Genomic DNA, 16,081 nt, shown 5'->3' with positions numbered 1-16,081 from the left:
CTGAAGGATGGCTTGGGGAGAGGTGAGGAGTGATGTGTTCCCCCTTCCAGCCGTATCCCGAGAACCGGCACGTGGGTGGACACGGAACAGGCACAAACACACAAAGCGCGGGGCCCAGTCAGGGCATTCACTGCTCCTGCAGGTCCCTCTGCAGCGCTTCTCCCGGCTCGAGGCGGCGCCCAGCCCGCGGAGCCCAGCAACGCGTCTCGCCATCCCCACCACCACCGCCTCTAGGACCAGCCGGCCCGCGGGTGTTACCGCAGCGGCGACACCGCCCGCGACACCGCCCGCGACATCCCGGCACCGCCCCGCCGCCCGCTAGAACGATGGCGGCGCTGCCCGTAACCAAGATGGCGGCGGGGGCGAGGCGACATGGGCAGGACGTTGAGCGGCGCGCGGGCGTGACGTCAGGCGGGCAAGTAGGGCGATGCTGGCGGCGGAGGTGGCGGGGAGCGCGCGAGCGCTCGTGGGGCGGGCGGGGCCGCGCGCCATGGTGAGGGGGGAGCGGGGGCAGAGGCGCTGTGAGGGCAACGTGGCCGTGAGGGGAGCGCAGGGAGCTGGACTGTGAGGGGAACGGGGGACAAAGGGGCTGTGAGGGCAGCGCAGGGAGCTGGACTGTGAAGGGAACGGGGGGCAGCGGGGCTGTGAGGGGAGCGCAGGATGTTGGACTGTGAGGGGAACGGGGGACAGCGGGGGTGTGAGGGTAGCGCAGGGAGCTGGACTGTGAGGGGAACGGGGGGCAGCGGGTGTGTGAGGGCAGCGCAGGGAGCTGGACTGTGAGGGGAACGGGGGACAGAGGGGCTGTGAAGGCTGTGCGGGGGTGGAATCAGGTCATGGACGAGCACCGGCGCGATCAGGACTGTGAGGGAGGCACCGGGGGAAAGGGACTGAAGGGAATGCGATGGGGATCGAGGCTGTGAGGACCCTGCCAGCTGTGGGCAGCATGGAGGGAGCAGATCTGAGACATGCTGGGGGGGATCATGCCCGTGCAGGGGCCAGAGTCTTCATGGTTCCCCATCAGAGCCCTGTTGACACCTGTCTGGCAGGTGGCTGGCCTGGGAAACTATGGGCTGTGGGGCACACGGCACAGTGTGGGCATGGAGGTGCTGGATCGGCTGGCCCGGCAGCTGGCGGTGGCCGAGGGCTGGCGAGTGGACAAGCGGTGCTGTGCTGACGTGACCCTGGCCACAGCCCACGGCCTGGAGCTGCTGCTGCTCAAGCCACGGAGGTTCATGAACCTCAATGGGCTCAGTGTTGCTAGTGCTGGTGAGCAGCTGAGTCAGCCCCAAAGTCTGTAGTGCCACCAGCCCCCTGTGACAGCCCTGCTGTCTCCCTGCCCTCCATGGCTCACTACTGCCCCACTCTGCAGAGTCAGGGCCTGGTGAGTCTGTCTCCCACTCATTTCTTAAGTTGTGTTTATCTTTCCAAGCTGAGATCTACAGCCTTGGCCCTGGAGACATTTACCTGGTTCACGACGACCTGGACAAGGCCCTGGGCAAGGTGGCAATCAAGCTGGGAGGCAGTGCAAGGTATGGGGTATGCCCTGCTCTCTGATTGTGTGAGCTGGTTTGAGACTTTAACATACCCATACAGGCTCATGGGCTGTTCTTGGCCCCATCCCACCAGCCTTGTAATGTTTCAGCTCTTGTCCTGGGCTTGATCCATTGCACAGGCAACAGCTGGCTGTTTGGGCAGCTTCCCAGTTCCTGCCCTGGCAGGGAGGGCAGGGAGCCTCCTGGAAGTGGCTGTGGGCTGGATTCAGCCCACAGACAGCACCACATGGGCTTTTTACAGCACTGTGCCTCCACTGTGCCTGCCCAGCGCCAGCTCCTGGGGCAGGCTGCAGACATTTAACCTAGGAAAGCTTTTACTGTGGGATGGGGCAGGTGTGGTGCTGGGCCCCAGTGCTCAGTCACACATGCACCAGCTGCAGCAAGAGCTGACATGCACACAGTGTGCTGTTCCAGCCCTGCTTCCCTCAAACCCCCAGCCAACTGCTGCGAGCCCCTGGAGCTGGATGTTCCTGCAGAACCAGCCCTTGGCTGGGACCACATTCCCACATTCCTGCAGCAGGAGACCCCAGGGCTATACGAGGGGACCCTGTTACAGGCTAACTGTGGATTTTCTCTTTCTCTCCCAAGGGGACACAACGGGGTCCAGTCCTGCATCAGTGCTTTGCACTCCAACGTGAGTGGACCTCAGTGGAAGGGGATCAATCCTGTGCTCCCCTCAATGCATGGCTTGTTATCCCACTCCCATTTTTCTGATTCCACTCAGACAAGCTCCTGCTCCCTTCCCCCCTTTTCTCATTCCCCTTCTTCCTGGAGGGCTGTTGTCTGTTTGGCCGCTATGGAGGACATGGAAACAATTAGCTTGAGTGGCTCTGCCAGGCCTGGCAGGAGCCTGGGATCTCGGCACAGCTCAGCAAAAGCCTCTTCCAAAATTATGTTTCTTGGAGCAAGCACTCAAAACCACCTGGAAAACATGAGAAGCTGCTCCCTTGCTGCCCAGCCCCACAGTCAGCACTGTCAGCTTGCCTAGCTCTGTCTGAACACTTGAGGGGACGCTGCCCCAGCTCTCTTCCTTCCTCCCCAGGAGATGACCCGGCTCAGGATCGGCATCGGGCGGCCAGAGGGTGATGTGACAGTGCCCAACTATGTCCTGTCTCCGTTCAGTGCTGGGGAGCGGGAGAAGCTGGAGCAGATCCTGGCCCAGGCAGTGACCTGCCTGCTGGAGCACATCCAGAGCCGAGCACCTACAGAGCCAGGGGACAGGGGCTGACACAAACCCCCAGGGACCCTTGTGGCTGATGGAAAGGTGCTGTGGGCTCTCGGGAGTGACCATGGTGCGGAGCAGAGCTGGCCCAGCTGGGCAGCCTGGCTGGGTGCTGGGGCAGCCTCCTTCCATCCCCACACCAATCCAGGCAGCTCGTGTCCCACTCATATCCCTCCAGAGGCTCCATACCTCAGTTTGGCACAGAATTGAATAAACCCTCACCCTGACTCTGCCCTGCTCCTTCCTCTTTGCTGTGCGCCACCTGCTGAGCTTGGGTTGTCCTTGGCACTGCAGCTTCAATCTGTGTTCCCATCACTGTTCAGCATAGTCTGGAGGGAGGTTTCTAGTGAGAAATGGGGAGCAATAGGAGCTACTTCTGTAGAGTCCAAAGGCACTTCAGCTTTGTTGAGAAACTGGCAAGCGTGAAGAGCCTGGAATCTTGTAGCGTGCTGCTCCCACTGAGTTGCTGCAAGTTTCAGGGCTGGCCTCACAGTGTTTTTTGAGTTCAGTGGTTTTGGCCAAAACCATGGAGTTTCCAACAGCTGCAGGAGTTCTGGCTTCCCACAGACCCATTGCAGGTCTCGTGGTGAAGAGGGCAGACTGAGGCAATGTGTCCGAGTCTTGGGCTGTGTCAGCATGTCCTGCCCAGCTCTTTATCCCATGAATACTGAGACACCCAGCAAAGGCAGCTCCTCTCCTGCATCCCAGCAAGCACTGGAACAAGCACTGGGACACTTGCTGGCTGACATATACCACAGTCTTGCGTCTGCTTCCATCCTCTGCTCCAGCTGGCACCAGACCTGCTCCATCCCCAGCTCCTGAGCTCCTCCTAGAGCACTGAGATTGCTTGGGACCAGGGGAAAAGCTGGGAAACAAAAATGTGCCCAACCTGCCATCCCTTCCTCACCCATGTCTGTACTGGCTGGGACCCTGCACTTGCAGAACAGGCATTTGGTCATCTCCATCTCCCTGTCCTCCAGTAGATCCACTTGAATCTTCAGGTCCCGTGTCATCTGGAGCTGTTTTCCTTCAGGAGCTCCCTCCTGTAGCTGTTCAACCTGCCCCAAATGATGGTTTCCTGAATCACCTGGTAGTCTCAGACTCCAGACAATGAGTGATCTCATTGTGGGCATCTGCTACCAAGGCCTCTACCTGCTACTCCATCACCTCCATTTCCAGGGGAGTGCTGAAAATGCCACCCACCTTTTCTACCCAAACCCCAAAGATGAGCTTCAGTCTTCCCCACCCCACCTCTCTCCTTCCCCTATTTCCCCCTTACAGATTTCATTCCCAAAGTTCCAGCTGGGGGAACTGCCAGACCTTTGCCCTGCAGCACCAAGATGACCCCAGTGGGATAATGCCCTGGGAACCTGGGGCAATGCCAACACCCAGCACTTCAGCTCAAACAGCTTTAATCCTCCCTGGGCTTCCACCCAGGCACAGCATGAGGGACAAGCCCAGTCAGTGGCAGCAGGCCGCCATGGGTGCCAGCCCAAAGTCCACTCCTCGAGGTCCAGGCTGGTGGGAGGTGACAGAGTTGGCATCACTTGGGACTGTCCTGGAGATGTGTCCTCAGCAGAGATGCAGCACAGCGCTCCTCTGGTCTCCCCCCTTGGCAGGGAAAGGCTTTCCTGGAGCAAATCCTGCTTTGGGTGGATTCACCACATGCAGATTCAAAGAACCCTTTGGGCCTCTGTCCAGGGCAGCTGCCTCTCCTGAGTGGGAGTGGGCAGTGTAAGGTCCTTGTCCATGGTGCTCCCAGCTGGATCACACTTCCTATCCCTAGGAGACACGGATGGACACAGACATTAGTGGTCATGGCAGGAGAAGCCCTGACATGTTCACGCCTGCAGCCGAGGCAGTGGGAGAGCTGTTTTCCAGCCTCCCCCGGTCTGGCAGCTCCCAGGGCAGTTCTGCTGCCAGGACAAGCAACTTCGGTCAGGGAAAGTCTGACCCAGCATTAACTGTGTCTGTGCTGCCCTGGGGCTGAGCCAGTGTGGGTCACCTGCCTGCCTGCCTGCATGGCCACCCCACAGATGCACAGCCCCAAGCAGAGACACTTCTGAGAAGAGCAAACAGTGCTGGGATGAAATGTTCCCCTGGGACATGCCCCAGCTCTTTCCACACTGAGGAGACTTTTGCAGCAGGCAAAGGAGTGTTCTCTGTTCCTCACCTGAGCAGCTGGGGAGCAGCATGGACTCAGGGAGATGGAGGGCCCTGTCCCCATGTCCTCTCCAGCCCAGTGCAGCCCCACATGGCACATCTGTGTCCCCACTCCTTTCCCCACCTGGAAAAGACAGTCTGATCCCTATTTCCCCATGCTCTGATGGGGAAAGCTGCTGCCTCATGCCATAAACAAGCTAGGCATGTGGGACACATCTGAACATGGCACTTGCAGGAAGATGCTCTGTCCAGCTGCTCTGTCACCTCTGCCTGTGTCTCACAGCCCTGCTCACCATCAGAGCTCATCACGGGCCGTGGAGCGGAGGTAGCCAGTACTGCCCCGTGAGTCCCTCAGAGTCTTCTGTGAGCCAACCCAGTCAGTCTTCTTGGCATCATCATCCCAGATGGTGGAAGTCTCGGTGTCACTCAGCCAGTTGCTGTCCCCAGCATAGTGAGTGGGATAAACCAGGAGGGGGTGAGCCGAAAACACCAGCAAGTCCCGTGGGGAGAAGTGCCGTTTGTAATCCTCGCTGGGGAAAGTGGAGCAGACCCAAGAGGAGAAACTGGCTTACAGAGCATCGCACAGAGGAGAAAAAGCACTGGGAAAACTGTATCAACCAGCCGGGGCTCCATGCGGGGCAGGGGATGGGGAGGGATGTGAGGCATGACCAGGAGCCGGGGAAGGCTGGGCACGACTGTGGAGGGATTACAGAGAGGACAGGACCTGTCGCTCCCCTCCAGCTGGGGCCGGCTCTTGGCACAGAGTGGTCTCTGGCACAGCATCCAGCTGGCCCTGAGACAGGGCTGTCTGGTGCTGTTATGCCTGCAAGCACGAGGCTTCCAGCTGCTCCTGGTGCACATCCAGAGCATTGATCTGTCTCTCTGTCCACCTCCAGCCTGCCTTTTACATACCTGATCCCCATGTTTCTCTAACCTGCTCACTGGGTTTCCCAATCCCTTCTCTCCCAGGACACCCACCCACTGGTGCTCACTCACCCCCTAAATTGCCTCCCTCTACCCAGACAAAGCCTTACTGCTGACCCCCACCCCAGAGAGGGGCATGAAAGTGCGCCAAATTAGGGCTGAGACCCCCAAGCAGGGGCAGGGGACCACACAGCCCCCCAGCACCAGGGTACAGGAGACAAGACCCTGTGCAGGGCCCACACCAAGCCCCAGCTCCATTCCTGTTCCCCCACCCCATGCTGGCAGAGGGCCATTTTCCAGCGGCCAGTGACCAGGCAGCAGCCAGCTGAGAATGAGCTCATGCTACAGATGTTTTCCTCCAGCATGAGTAACGCCCGCAAGGGAGGGAACTGGCTGAGGTGGTGACGGCAGAGAAGAAACACATTGTCCCACACTGGCATGGCCAGGCCAGCACCCTTCTGCACAACCTGCTTCTTACTTGGGGTGCTTGTCATACATGATGGGCAGATATTCATCCACCGGCAGCATTTTGGAGAGCGGTTTGGTGGCCAGCAGCTTCTGTGCCCCATGGTGGGAGATGGCGTAGGCCAGTGTCCAGTACGAGTACCCGGCCACCACCAGGTTCCGCACGCCTTTCACAGGTGCTTCATCCTCGTCATTCACCTGTTTTCTCCCCAGGTAGCTGTAGGGTGGCCAGGGAACCATGAGAGCCAGCACTGGGGACCCTCACCCCACATCCCCCTGGCCCCAGCACCTACATGAGGTCCCAGTCCTGCTGCGCCCGCTCCAGCTCCTCCATTAGCCGCTGCAGCCGTGCTGGGAAGGCAGCCTCGAAGCGCACATCGTCCTCGAAGACCACTGACCGCTCCAAGCCCCGGGACACGATCTGGAGAAGGGACACAGGTGCAAGCCTATCCCAGCACCACTCTGGGCCATACCGGGGCCACTGATCCTGCAGGACACCCCTTCACCCCAGGTCCTCCGGACACCTGTGATGCTCACAGGGTCCCTGCCCAATGCTGGTGGCCCATGGCTGCTGTGGTCCCATACCTCCTTCCAGATATTGTAGTGGCTGAGGAAGCAGCCAACCTCGCCCTTGGTGAGGGTGCGGCCAGAGAAGGGATCATAGTACCCAGGTAGCAGGTCCACTCCCAGCACCTTGATGTCACTGCTGTTGAGGGTGCTGCAAGGCAAGGGGCTGCATCAGCAGGGTGTTGCCCCAGACACTCCCTGTCCCCTCCCCAAGGTGAAACCAGGGGACTGGCTGAGTGGTCCCCCCATGTCACCTGCCATCCACAGCATCCACCACCCGTGGAATGATCTCCAGCTCCCGCAGAGATGCCAGCATTCGCTGCCGCCGGTCTGGCCTCCGCACCAGGTTGATTAGGAAGATCTGGGAGGAAGAGAAGAACCCCAACAATGGGGCATGTTGTCATGGGAGACACACAGCCTGACTGGCTACTGCAGGATGGGGACAGGGGCTCGGGATTTGCCATTGAAGGATACAATCAGAGGGAGGGACACAACCAGAGGGATGGGCAGAGGGACAAGACTGGCTCCACTAGGCACATACTTCATCAAATCCCATTTTTGTGAGCGGCCTGGGCAGGAGAGAAATGTGCCTGGAACGCTGCATGGGGGGACCATCCACTGTGGAGAGAGGAGAGACTCCAGCAGAGCCCAAATTCCCCCAGCTGGGAGCTAGGGCTGACAGCCCTGTCAGGACCTGGAGGCTCCAAGACCTCCCCACCCATGGATACTCACCCATGGCCTCCAGCGTGAGATGCACGAAGTTGGCATGCTCATCCTCCAGCGTCTGGTGGGCCTTCACAGGAACATTGATGTAACCAAAGCGCTGCTGATTGCACACATGGACCTCCGCACCTGCCAGGTGAGACAGGTGAGCAGCACATCCCCCCCAAGCCCCTGCACCCCCCAAAATCCTCATCACCCTCACCAGCCTCCTGGCAGGAGTAGGCAAAGACAATGATGTCATCGAAGGCCCAGGTGTAGTTGGGATGGGGCGGGTAGAAAGCCAATTGCAAGGTCTCCTCCTTGCGCAGGTCGATCAGGAAGGTGGCATAGACCATGGGGACACGGAAGCAGCCCACGCGCTGCCGGTTCTTGGTGGGGAAGTAGTCAGGGGTCCGGCGATAGAATCCCTGCAGCACACCAGCACAGGGCCTCCATGGCAGAGGGCTCCTCCACCAAGGGGGTGTCTCATTCTCCAGGGCTTTCTGGGACGTACCTGGGGTGTGATGCCACACCAGAAGTTGGAGTAGAAGGTCTGAGAGTCCAGCATGGGGGCCACCACTGACTTGTTCTGTGCCATGAGAAACTTGAGGGTCTGGTTGTTGGTTAGGACACTGTCAGTGTCCATGAACTGTGGAGACAGCACAGGTTCTGGAGACATGGAGAAGCTCACCTCAGCCCCCACCCCACAGTGCCCCAAGGCCCTTACCAGGATGTAGTCTGCCCGCTGCTCCCGGGCATAGGTGAGAGCTTCCTGCTTCAACTTCATTACGTTTTCATAGCGTTTGTCACTCCAGTGCTTGGGACCAAGCTCATCAGGGTAGGAGCTGGGCAGGGGGAGGCAGGGGTTAACTCGCTGGGAATGCACAAACTCAGTGCAGGCTGTTCGTGCCGGCAGGCTGAGTCAGCCCCATTCTACTTCACTCCTCCTGGTCCTGGGCCAGGGAGAGTTGATGTTGCTCCAGGAGCTCCTCACAGCCCACACCTGCCCCCACCCCACACCCTCCTGGCACTCACCCAGCCTCACCTGGGCTCCTCTTGCACCTTCCAGACCACCGAGTGATAGTCCTTCCCCACCGCCCCCAGCCACTCCTGCAGCATTGCTGTCGTGTTATCCGAGTTGTGGTCTGTTGCAAACCTGGGATAAGGGGACATCAGCCTCTGAGGATCCTCTTCAAGGGACAACCAGGACCTCACCCTGCACTAGAAATGCTCAGGGGGCCAAAAGACTGAGCCAGTGGTAGATTTACTTGGGAATGTAACATGTAATTTGAAGTCTGCACAGGCAGGAGGGAGAACACTAACTGGCAATTTCTTCCTCGGCGCCACAGCCAGCCAGGCTGTTCCCCAGCTCCCTCATCCCTGCAGCCCAGTGGCAACCCTGGACATGTTCTCACCCAGCCTTGTGACTGCCAACAATGAGCACTGCAGCACAGCTGCTTTGTCCCCCTGCCCCTGCACCCCAGAGTACCCTTGTGCAACCCACTATTTCAGCAGTGAGAGGAAAGGACTCAACAAAAAATCCCCCTTCCTGAACATTCCCTCTGCTGGGCACTATCGCCATTCCCAACTCTCCCACCCGTCCTCACAACAATGCTCACAAGGACCCCAGCACAGACAGAGCCGAGCTCACTTTGCACTGGACCAAACCCCAAGTTCCCACACTCCTTGGCACCCTCGACCTGTCAAGGAGCCCTGGGACATCTCCCAGGCACTGCTGTCATGGGGATTTGATGGACAAGGCAGGATCTGTGTCCCTCCAGCTCCACGGGCTGCTCTTGAAACACCCTGCAGGATCCTATGGTTCCCGGGGGCGCAGCGGGTAAAGGTGAGAACCCCCCTTCCCCTGCCAGCAGTTGACCCCACCCCTGCCAGGATCCCCCCAGCAGCCCCCGCCTCAGCAGATGCAGAAAAGTTTCCGTCAAGTTCAGGCGAGAGCCGGCAATGGCGCAACGAGGAGCCAGGAGACTCCTCTTCCAGCCAACCCCCGGCACGACAAAGGGGGCTTGGGGGTGTCTTTGGCAAAGGAGGGCTGAGGGTGAGCCCTGCAGGGAGGGGGAAGGCAGTGCCTGTCCCTGATGATGCAGAACTCCCTTGTGCCCAGGGGTCCCCTCTCTCACTAGCCCCACAGCTTCCTCAGGGGAAAGGTGGGGGTTCTGCCCCTTCACCGCGGGCAGCCCGAGCCCCTCCCGGTTCCCTGCCGGGTCCCACACACGGGGCAGAGCCACTCCTAATATTTTGGGGTGGCGGGCGCTGCTACCCGGGGTCCCTGTTCTTCCCGAAGGTCCCTGCCCCCTAAAGATCCCCATTCCCCCGCAGGCCCCCATTCCTTCCAATCTGTTCTGTCCACCCAAGCCCCTCTAAGATCCCCCCGCAAGCCCCAGTTCCCCCACTCTCCTCAGTTCCTCCCCGCACTGTCCTTCGAGTCCCTGCTATCCTCGGCTCTCCATTCCACTCACAGCCTCCCTTATCCCCCAGGACCCTCCTTCCCCCGCACTATGCCCATGTCCCCGGGGCTCCCCGTTCTCCCCGCGGTCCCTGTGACTCCAGCATCCCGCCTCCCCACAGATGCTCATTCCCCCACAGCCCTCTTCTCCCCTAGGATCCCTGCTACTCTCCATACCGCGGGATGCCCGCTCCCCCCGGGGTCCCGCTCCCTCACCACAGGGCTATGCTGCCCGCGGGATAGTCCAAGCGCTCCAGGGCTCCCAGGCAGTGCGGCAGCGAGTGCTGCGCGTTCCGGGCCAGGAGAGCGAGTACCAGGCGCGGTGGGGCTGGCCCGGTGCCGGTCCCGGTGCCGGTCCCGATGCCCAGCAGCAGGAGGAGGGCGCAGAGCGGCCCCGCGGCGCCCATGGCGGAGGCGGCGGGCGGGGAAGGGGCGGGCTGGGACCCGCCGCGCTCAGCGCACCCCCCGCCCCCGCCCCCGGCCCGGCCCCGCCGCCGCCGCAAGCCCCGGGGGCCAATTCGGGTCGGGTTTCCTTAAATAGAGTCGGTATCTGTGCAGAGCCCCGCATAGCCCACGGCTGAGACACCGGAGAACACCCCGGGACCCCCTCCCCGATGATGCTCCAGGGGAGCATCCATGTGCCCCTGACCAGCGCACGGCTGGGTCCCCACGGTGCCTACACGGCGTGGGTGGCTGGGTGGGCAATGGGATGGGGCAAGGGGGCTCGTGGTTTGGGGGAATATGGCCAAGGGCGCTGGTTGCCGGGGGCATCATCGCCAGGGGGGCTCATGGACAGGGGGATCATGGCCAGAGAGGCTTGTGGCTGAGAGGGGCTTGTATGGCGAGTGGTGGCTGAGTGGGGTCATGGCTGTCGTCTTCACCAAGGCAGCCCACCCCCCCGAGCCGTGTCCCACCCAGCTGTCCCCATGGCTGACCGTTCGCAGGCCCACGGGCGTGTCCGTGACGTGTCCGCGCCGCGGGCAGGGGCAGGCCCGGGGCCTGTGGGACGTTTGACCAAACCCTCTGGTTTTCCACCCAATCCATAAATACAGCTGTCAGCTCCCAGAGCGAGCGCAGGCCGGGCGCTGGTCACGTCCTGCGGGGCGGTGACTCCGTGCGCCCCAGCAGCAGTGCGGTGGCACCGGAGCCCCGGTGAGGGACGGGTGGATGCCACACACGGCCAAACCTGTGCCCACCCGCATCGGGCTGAGGGGTGCCCCAGGCAGCTGCTGTCGCTGGATCCCTGTGTCCCCCCGGCGGGGCTCCGTCAGGGTGCAGCAGAGGGGCCGGGAAGCGAACAATCCAGGAACACCTGAAAGAAGCAACAGAGCGGGCAGGGGACTCACGGGACCCGGCAGTGACTGCAAGGAGAGAAAAATGCTGTTTACAGCCCCGGCTCAGACAAGTATTCCGGGAAGGGCTCGGCGCCAGCGCAGCCGGGAATTCCCAGCCATGGAGCACTGCGGGAAGGGGAAGGCGCCCGAGCGCCCAGCACAGCCGGACCCACCCGTGTCCGTGTCGGGGCTCCAGCCACGTGCCTGCCCCCGGGCAGGCTGAACGAGGGGCAGCCCCTCCGCCCTCCGCCGGAGCCCTGGAGCACGGCCCCGCAGCGCAGGAGGGGATGGAGGCGGAGCAAGGGCGGCAGAGCAGCGGGGATGCCCGCGGAGCCCGCGGCCCCCCCGTCCCTCGGGGACACCCCGCCGGCACCGCCCCCGCCCCCGCCCCGGGCCCGCGCTCGGCCGCTGCTGCCACCTCCCGGCTCTCGGCGGGGAGCCCGGGCTCTGTCCGGACGAGCTGATCCCCACAACCTCTCTCCCTGCCTTTCTTCATCCCTGCATCCCATCATCCCTATATCCCTGATCCCCACACCCCTCCAGCCCTTCACCCTTCCATTCTTTCATCCCTGCATCCCTTTTCTTCTTCATCTCGTCATGTCTTCATCCCTGCATTCCTTCCCTTCTTCATCCCGATCTCTCTCCATCCCTGCATTGTCTCAGGGTCACAGCTGGACCTGCCCTTCTCCTGGGACCCCGCACGGTTCAGCCACCCGAGCACAGCCATGGCCCTGCTGCCCTGTACAGCCCTCTCCAGCACCCTCTGGCCGTGAGCTGCAGAGCAGAGGAGAGAGGGAGAGACTCTCTTCCCACAGCCCCATCACCCCCAAAACAGGCAGAGAAGTGGGGTCACTTCTGTGACATAGGGAAACTGAGGCACGGGCCAGTGAAATGTGCTGCACACAGGCTGAGACTGGCAGAGGGACAGAGCATCCTGGGCCTGTCCTCCCAAGCCAAGCTGGGATCAGAATTATCCCTTCCTTTGCAATCTGCCTTCCCCCCACATCCTCACTGCTGCCAGACACACAGAGCCCACTGAGAGCCAAGTGATCCCAAGCAGTTTTGGGCATGCAATGGAAAAACAGCCCTGGTTGAGCTCAGGGAGAAGGGGGACATGGAGAGACTTGTCAGGGCACATCCTGTGTGGTCCTCAGGGGGACAATCCCCCCACTCCGTGCTGTGGCTCAGCATTTCCACCTGCATCCCACAGTACCCCTGCACCATGCTGCTCACACAGGGCTGTGACAGCTCCTGTGCCCCAGGAGCAGGACTGGAAGGCAGGTGGCAGGTCCCCACAGGGCCCAGAGTGTCCCCATGGGGCTTGGGACAGCCCCATGGCTCCATGCACTCATGGTGATACCTGCAATACAGAGCCAGCATCAGGCCTGAAAACATCCTGCCTGGAAAACCACCCTCCCATCACCAAGGCTCCAGCAGGAGCAGCACTGCACAACATTTACAGGAGAAGGTTTTCTTTTTTTTTTTTTTTTTTTTTTTTTTTTTAATAAGAGAAAGTTGCTTTTGGACCCAGGGATGAGGATTTTGGTTACCTCCCACCTTTCTCCACCCCTTCCTTGAAATTTTCTAGGATTTTTAGCAAAGCCTTTGAAAAGCTCCAGTTTCCTCAAATGGGTTTTTCTGCTTTAAAAGGTTCAACCTTGGTTGCAAAAGGCAAATATATAAAGGCATGTGTGTGTGTGTCTATATATGTATCTATAAATGCAGAGATTCTGTGTGCGTGTACATGGCCAAGTCCTTCGGTCAACAAAAAAATTTTATTAATCTTTTTTTCATAGAAAAAACATCTTGGGGACCCAAGCAGCTGCCCAAAGTCCATGGTACTCCCAAGGGTCTCCATCCCCACACTGTGACACTGCCCAAGTGATGCTCTCCCATCAGACATGATTTCTCCAGACTTTCCCTCACTTACCCAGCCTCAAAACATCAGCCCTGTTTCCTGCTGGGGAAACTGAGGCACAGAGCCCTCCCCCCTACTTCCCAAGCCCCCAGCAAGTGCCTGTCCAGGGGGAAATCTAGAACCAAGGCAATCCACCATATCCTCTGCTATGCAAGCCCCTCATCCTGCACCATTCCAGCTGTTCCAGATGTTTTCACCACCTCCCAGCTGTTGGATAGCTCAGGAGGCCAGAGCTCCCCTCTCAGCTGGGTTTTCCTTCCAGGTCTCTGCTAAACCCATCACATCCATGAGCGCTGCTCCACTTTCCTCCTTGCAGGCGCTTCTGCAGGGAGCAAAAACTACAGATCTTCCCACACAGAAAAATACAGGGGAATTTATGCCATCTTGGAGGGATTTTGGTCATCCTGGGAAGGATTTTGGCCACCCTAGGGGATTTTGGCCCACCCAAGAGATGTTGTGCCAGAGGAGCTGGAGGCTGATGGGAGCAGCATTTTCTTCCTGGCTGTGGGGAAAGGGAGATTTGTGCCACTGTAAATAGAACAGTGACACTCTGCCAGTCTCCCAAGCCTCAACCCACTGGGGTCTTCCTGCTGGGCTGTGAAATTCGGGGAGTGTGAAGGCTTCCTGGGGTCCTTCTTCACCTCCTGCTGGGAGCAGGAAGCCAGGGCCATGCTCCACTCCACCTGCAAGGCACTGCCACTCTTGGAGCCACATTTGAGCCCTGCAGTGGCCAAATCCTGACCCTTCTGGGTGGCACAGCTGGTTCAGCCTCAGAATGGTCCCTTTTCTCCCCAGTCTGGACCACACCTTTTGGCATCAGGGCCAGCAGTGTCCTGGCTCTGGGTGTCAAAGGGCCTGTCAGTGGCACAGCAAGGGAAAACTGAGGCAGGAAATCAATGCTAGGCTGTCAGTGGGCACGGAGAGGCTACACATCCTGAGGCTTCACTCCAGGGACAACAGGGAGCTGCCCTTTGTGCCCCCCAGTGCCACCTCTCCGAGGGACAGCGACAGAGGGGTACCCATTGGACCAGGTCTCCCCTGTGATGTGCTGGCCGGTGCACTCCCCTCCCCTCCCTCCTCTCCCCGCAGTGGGGCTGACGGTCGGTCCCGTCCCAGCCCGGGGCAGCTGTGACCGAAAACAAAGCTGTCCCCTTCGGCACAATACCCTTCTGTCCCCCCCCAGCTGCTGACCGCTGGGGTGGGCAGCGGCCGGGCTGGAGGCGTCGAGGGGCCGTGCCAGGCCCCCGCTGGCAGGGGACAATGTTGGCAGTGATGGAGAGTAGGTATTTCAAAAGGTTTTGTTTTCGGGTTGACCCGCCGAGCCGGCGTGACCCCGCAGCCCCCCACCCAGCCCTGCTCCTCCGTCCCAATAGAAACCGGCCACATTCCTGACCTCGGGGGGGGGGGGGGGAAGTTTCAAACCTCCCCGGGAAGGAGACAATGGGGGTGTCAGGGCAGTGATTTAGGAGGGGGGGGCTCTTTCCATTACAAAGGCGAGACAAAGGCGCTCGGCGCTGGGAAAGGGGCTTCGGCGGCGGCTCAGGAGAGGGGCCGTGGTATTGTGCCTGGCCAGCCGCCCTCGGCAGCAGGGCTGCCAGGGCCCACCGGGTCCCACCGGGTCGCACTGAGTCCCATCGGGTGCCAGCAGGTGCCACCGGGTCCCTTTGGTCCCACCTGCCGCGTCACCCCAGCCTAGCGCAGCCTTCCCCGCGGCCACCCTGGAGGTCACAGTCTGGTGGCTTTGTGGATGTCACCGCGACCCATGACAGGAGGGAGTGAGTCCCCATCCGCACGTGGCATGGCTGGGGCACCCCCTGCTCCCCACAGCCCCCCAGTCCAGCGAGGCTGGCCAGGGACCAGCCCATGCCTTGGGCACCCCGTGGTTCAGGGCTCAGGCTGGGGCAGCTGTCCCCGACCCAGAGCCCTGAGCTCCCCTCCCCGTCAGCTCTCCCGGGTGTCCAGGCTTCCATTCTCCTCTGCAGTGGCCATTCCCGGTTCCGAGGGCCGGCCAGGGATCAGCAGCTCCTCTGTGAGGAGCTCAAAGGGGCTTTGTGCACCCCGGGGCTGCCGGCACCCAGCACCACCGGCCACCGCCGGCACGGGCACCGCGCCGGTGCCCACCCTGCCCTCACCTCGCAGCCTGCGCCCCCCACAGCCCCCCTATTTGCAACTGCCCCCTGTCCGGCCCTCCTCCTCCATCCCTGTGGGTCTCAGCCCCTAAAGAGTGGCATAACCGCCACACAAAAAAAAAAAAAAAAAAAAAAAAAAAAGAGCAAAAAAAAAAAAAAAGCCAGGAAACTGTTTAAGCAAATAACTTACAGTGTCTTCTCCTCTGCTGCCGAGCTGAGCCCATGTCTCCAGCCAGTGTCCCAGTGACCACGGGATCGGAGCCTGCACGGAGACGGGAGCTTTTTTACAGGAGAAATGTTTTTCTCCCGGTGCTGGACGGCTGATCCGACGGAAAAGCTGGAAACAAGTTCATTGGTTTTGCTCTCGCTCCCTGTCCTTGCCCTAATTTTTTTTTTCCTGGCAGCTGGTGGGAGGAAGGGAGCTGGCAAGGTGATGCTTTTTTGGGAAGTGGGGAACTGCTGGTGAAAGAGGCATTGAGCGCACCGGCAGCCTGGGAAAGCCGGGGGGCTGCGGGGAGGGCGGGAGCCTGATCCCCGAGCCCCGTGCCCGGGCTCACGGCCGTGCCCGGGCGGACCGTCGTGCCGAGGCGGCAGGTGGAGGGGCGCCGGCGGGATACACCCGAAAGCCAATGACATCATG

At 60.6% G+C, this 16,081-nt stretch overlaps 2 protein-coding genes across 6 annotated transcripts; one reads left to right on the top strand and one right to left on the bottom strand.

Moving 5' to 3' along the window:
• The first annotated feature begins 393 nt into the window (after nt 1-393).
• PTRH1 (peptidyl-tRNA hydrolase 1 homolog) lies at nt 394-3,008 on the top strand. 3 transcript variants are annotated; one of them, XM_079323931.1, is made up of 5 exons: nt 396-493; nt 1,047-1,266; nt 1,430-1,529; nt 2,142-2,187; nt 2,596-3,008. In XM_079323931.1, the coding sequence occupies exons 1-5, from the start codon at nt 428-430 to the stop codon at nt 2,779-2,781; spliced, it is 618 nt and encodes a 205-aa protein (XP_079180057.1). In that variant the 5' UTR covers nt 396-427; the 3' UTR covers nt 2,782-3,008. The 3 variants fall into 3 exon arrangements, with proteins under 3 accessions (XP_079180055.1, XP_079180057.1, XP_079180056.1); XM_079323929.1 differs by having other exon boundaries at nt 394-493; nt 2,142-2,738; XM_079323930.1 differs by having other exon boundaries at nt 399-442; nt 2,142-2,738.
• A 1,379-nt stretch (nt 3,009-4,387) lies between these two features.
• CERCAM (cerebral endothelial cell adhesion molecule) lies at nt 4,388-15,790 on the bottom strand. Of its 3 annotated transcripts, none has more exons than XM_079323925.1 (13): nt 15,632-15,790; nt 10,277-11,372; nt 8,642-8,752; nt 8,324-8,441; nt 8,111-8,245; nt 7,820-8,024; nt 7,436-7,746; nt 7,149-7,255; nt 6,913-7,045; nt 6,621-6,748; nt 6,341-6,544; nt 5,232-5,468; nt 4,388-4,557 (listed from the first exon to the last, which is right to left on the bottom strand). In XM_079323925.1, the coding sequence occupies exons 2-12, from the start codon at nt 10,465-10,467 to the stop codon at nt 5,234-5,236; spliced, it is 1,878 nt and encodes a 625-aa protein (XP_079180051.1). In that variant the 5' UTR covers nt 10,468-11,372; nt 15,632-15,790; the 3' UTR covers nt 4,388-4,557; nt 5,232-5,233. The 3 variants fall into 3 exon arrangements, with proteins under 3 accessions (XP_079180051.1, XP_079180050.1, XP_079180052.1); XM_079323924.1 differs by lacking the exon at nt 15,632-15,790 and adding an exon at nt 11,568-11,692; XM_079323926.1 differs by lacking the exon at nt 15,632-15,790 and having other exon boundaries at nt 7,436-7,512; nt 7,627-7,746; nt 10,277-11,662.
• Between the last annotated feature and the right edge of the window lie 291 nt (nt 15,791-16,081).

The sequence above is a fragment of the Erithacus rubecula genome, assembly GCF_903797595.1.
Source record: "Erithacus rubecula genome assembly, chromosome: 21".
Classification (NCBI taxonomy): Eukaryota; Metazoa; Chordata; class Aves; order Passeriformes; family Muscicapidae; genus Erithacus; species Erithacus rubecula.
The sequence above is the reverse complement of the archived record's forward strand: the minus strand, read 5'-3'. Positions and strand labels throughout refer to the sequence as shown.